This window comes from Helianthus annuus, chromosome 1 (genome assembly GCF_002127325.2).
Source record: "Helianthus annuus cultivar XRQ/B chromosome 1, HanXRQr2.0-SUNRISE, whole genome shotgun sequence".
Taxonomy (NCBI): domain Eukaryota; kingdom Viridiplantae; phylum Streptophyta; class Magnoliopsida; order Asterales; family Asteraceae; genus Helianthus; species Helianthus annuus.
In genome coordinates, this window is record NC_035433.2 from 139,270,836 (window position 1) to 139,275,000 (window position 4,165).

The 4,165-nt window shown below is 38.1% G+C and overlaps 1 protein-coding gene across 1 annotated transcript; it reads right to left on the bottom strand.

The window, feature by feature from the left end:
* Window positions 1–230: 230 nt before the first annotated feature.
* On the bottom strand, window positions 231–3,329 carry LOC110880824 (pentatricopeptide repeat-containing protein At3g53700, chloroplastic). The gene is made up of 2 exons (XM_022129270.2): window positions 638–3,329; window positions 231–395 (listed from the first exon to the last, which is right to left on the bottom strand). The coding sequence occupies exon 1, from the start codon at window positions 2,927–2,929 to the stop codon at window positions 668–670; it is 2,262 nt and encodes a 753-aa protein (XP_021984962.1). The 5' UTR covers window positions 2,930–3,329; the 3' UTR covers window positions 231–395; window positions 638–667.
* Window positions 3,330–4,165: the final 836 nt, after the last annotated feature.

A 4,165-nucleotide genomic window follows, 5' to 3' on the forward strand; every position in this document is an offset into this window, starting at 1 on the left:
TTCACACCGACACCACATTTATCAGGTCTTTTTTTTTTGAACGGCAAATTTGGATCAGAACCACTGGAGTATCATCGTGCCACCGGCAGAACCACCCGATCATATCCATCTCCACTAGACATAATGCCTATACACAAATTCAGGAGGAAACCCAATAAACATGGGAAAAACCCCCCTTGTGGGAATCGAACCCAGGACCAATTGGTCCCAAAGTCTTATCCCACCCGAAGTCTTATCAGGTCTTATTACCTGTCATACTTACTAGTTACTACCATGTTGAGAAAGCCATTATAGATGTAGACCGTTTTCCAGTGGTAGCAATTGATTAGATTTGCATAATGCTATCTCACCAGACATACCGGGTCGCATCGACGATTCAACTTAGAATGAGCATGCTGTTCATGTGAATAAAGAAATAATAATCTGAGATACAAGTAAAACTACTTAAGATTGCATCATAAATTCATAATTAAAGATAAGATATAGGACTATAACTAATCACATTTAGACTACCTTAAGAACATAAATGAGTATATCAAAGAGTATTAAATAACAACACATAATCTAACTTTAAAAACAAATAATACTAGCAATATAACACTACAACAAGGTACAAAAAAGATACAACAAAACTTACCACATTAACTCATTTTGCAGCATATTCCCCTCACCAATAACCTCTCTTCGGCTTCCGAATACTAAGAAACCGATCCAATGTCACCAACGCATCTTCAAATTTACGAATTCTAAGGAAACCCGTTATCATTTTCACTTCATTCTCCGGAAACTTTGCAGTTTTCATGATCTGATCCACTATCTTAACCAAAGTATCATCCATTTTCAACGCACAAAGCCCTTCAGCCAGCATATAAATAGCCGAAAACTCCGGTACAAAACCTTTCGACGTCATCTCGTATATAAAGTCAACCGCTTGACCAATTTGCCCTCCACCCGAACATAACGCTTTTGAAACAATCCTATACGACACCTCATCAGGAGGACAGCCCGTTTTCTCCATTTCTCTAAAGAACTCCATTGCAGCATCCGCACCGCGCTTTTTAAACAACGTTTGAAGAACGGGATTATACGCGTACGGTGTTACAACCATGTTTTTTAACTGGATACTTCTAAGTAACCTGCACGCAACCTCGATCCGTCCTGCTTTACATAACCCTTGAATCAAAGTCCCGTACGTTACGATATCGGGTTCGCATTCGTTCGTAACCATAACTTGCACGATATCCGTTGCTTTTTTAATATCGCCCGTTTTACAAAAGTGGGAAAGAATCGAATTATACGTGAACTTATCGGGCTTTAACCCTTCGGTTATCATCTGATCCATAAGCATAGCGGCTTCCTCAGACCGTCTGTTCTTGCAAAGACCGTCGATAAGCGTGTTGTACGTCGTCATATTTCGCGGAACCCCTTGAAGCTCCATTCGATCGAAAATTTCACCCGCTTCTTCGATTTTCTTGTTTTTCGAAAACCCGTCGATAAGTGTATTGTACGTTATCGCGCTTCGCGGGCAGTTGCTCGATTCCATTTCGTTCAAGATTTTTAAAGCGGCATCGAGTTTACCTTTTGAGCAATACCAATCGATTAGCATGTTGTACGTAAACTCGTCGGCTTGACACCCTTTGTTCTTCATGTCATCCAACACGTTTAGTGCGGTTTCAAATTTGCCCGATAAGCAAAGACCTTGAATCAGCGAATTGAATGTCGAAACATCGGGTCGAATTCCTTTGCTCGTTAGGTTAAGCGCAAGTTCGGAAGCTGCTACAACTTGGTTTTCGCTACACAAACCGCTAACGATCGTGTTGTACGTGACCGTATCGGGAGAAACGTCTCGTTCGAGCATTAGGTTTACAATTTCATTTGCCGCTTCAACTTTACCCATTTTACACAATGCCGATATCACCGTGTTGTAAGTGTGTACATACGGATCATGACCCTCTTGAAACATGACATCCATAATCTCTAAACCTTGATGTACATGACCCGCTTTGCATAAACCGTTAACCAACGTATCGAAAGTAACCCGATCGGGAAAAAACCCGTCAATTGTCATTTCTTGAACGAAATTCAAAGCTTCCGAAACTTGACCGATTTTGCAAAACCCGTGAATCAAAGTATTAACGGTTAAATTGGTTGATTGACATTGAGCGGATACCATTTGTTCTCTGATTCTTAACGCACCGTCTACGTTCCCTTCATCAATAAACCCGTGCATCAGGGTCGTGTACGTTTTTTCATCGGGTACCGATCCATGAGCTGGCATCTCTTCCATCATCAAAATCGCAAGCCTCATTTGACGGACTTTACAAAGAGCTTTTATCAAGATATTGAACGTTGCAACGTCTCGTTTAATTCTTTTACTACACATCAACGAGTGAACATCTTCGACTAACTTCAACTTGTTCGCATCAACAAGAACATTTAACAAGAAATTATAACTGTCAGTCCCCGGTTTCACTCGAAACTCTTCTTCCATTATAAACAGAACACAAATCGCCTCATCGTATAACTCAAACTTAGCGAAACTTTCAATCAAAACAAAGAAAGTATCTTCCTTAACCTTACACGAAGACCGTTTCATTTCATCCAACACGCTTCTAATCGACTCAACCGAACCTACTTGACCAAGCTTTCTAATCATTTCCTCGTAAAGTCCCAAAGAGGGTTCGAAACTCGGTTGCTCTAACGCCCATTTAAATACATCAATCACAGTTTTCTCATCGTTCTCACCGCGCAGCATATCGACAACATCTTTTTCTGAAGGTAAAGTTGTGAGTTGCTCATAGTGTTTAGTGGATGCAAAGGAAACAAAAGTTGGGTGCTTTGTGGGAGTTGAAAACAAAGATGGGTGCTTTAGGATTTGAGGTAGAGTCCAGGGGTCACAGGTTAAACAAGAGGAAAAACTAAAAGCCATTCAAGCTTTAACTAATTCAACAAACTTACTAACTTAAACAATTTAAACTCATTCAGGCATTTCATCAAACACCTGGCGGGCAACTATAATTTCGTATAGTTTTAGGCATACAACTATAAACCCATGTAGGAATTTCAAGAAAGATTCAACTTACGAAAGGTCGGAATCAGTAGCACCAGTTTGAAGGGTTTATGTCCACTCGTTCCACGTGAATTTGACTGGAGAAAGTGAAAGAAATGAAGAAACTGATACTGGGTGGGTTGCAAGCAAGAGGCAAATTACAAAGATGAAATCTTTGAGATGATTGAGTGAAGAGATAATGAAGAAAAACCAGAGTGGGAGAATCAGTTGAACAAGTCTTCCATGGCAATGTTAAAGGATAAACCTGTTGTTTGTTTGAGGCGCAATATATTTCCAATTTTGGTAACCTGTAACTTTTAATACCTATTTTACCCTTATTATATTATAAAAAGAGTTAAATTTAGTTCTATGTGGTTTGTCTCATTTTGTCAGTTTAGTTTAAAGGTTTCATTTTTCGCATATGAGTTTAAAAAGGTTTCATCGTTGCTATTTTAATCCACTGGGTTAACTTCATCGGTTTTTTCTGTTAACGAGAAGGGTAATTCAGTCATTTTATATGTAATTCTGTGAACTAGAAGGTCAACCGAATTGCCCTTCTCGTTAACAGAAAAAATGGATGAAATTAACACAGCAGGGCCGGCCCAAACATAAGTGAAAACAAGCTAGGGCTTTGGGCCACCAAATTTTTAGGGCCTCATTCTAAAAAAAAAATTGGAACGTATAATGTGTATTAAATTTGTTTCGACAATTAATGGAAAGGAAATTTGATTGTAGCCTAGTGGTAAAATTGCTCTCTTTCCCCCACAGGCCTGGGTTCGAATCCCCCAGCCTTCACTATCTTTAGCCATATATATTTTTTTTTTTAAATTTTGTCATCTATGAATAGCTAACAGTTTTTTTTTCCAATTTTTCTTTACTCATCTATCCAAATTTCAATTATGAAATCATTATATTTTAGTTAAAACCATTAGTTTTTTCATCTCTTCAAGTTTTAATAAATTTCATGAATATTTTAGCCGCATATTACTATCATAGTAGAACATTACTTTTATAAATATTAATTTTGTTTGTGTTGATTATAAAGAACATTAATAATTAATAAAATAATGTATGAAAATGTATAAAATATTAGAGAACGTTTATGTAGCCCGCTAT

Bases quoted from the DNA above. Each gene is read 5' to 3' on its own strand.
- LOC110880824 (XM_022129270.2), bottom strand. From the start codon at position 2,929: ATGGCTTTTAGTTTTTCCTCTTGTTTAACCTGTGACCCCTGGACTCTA.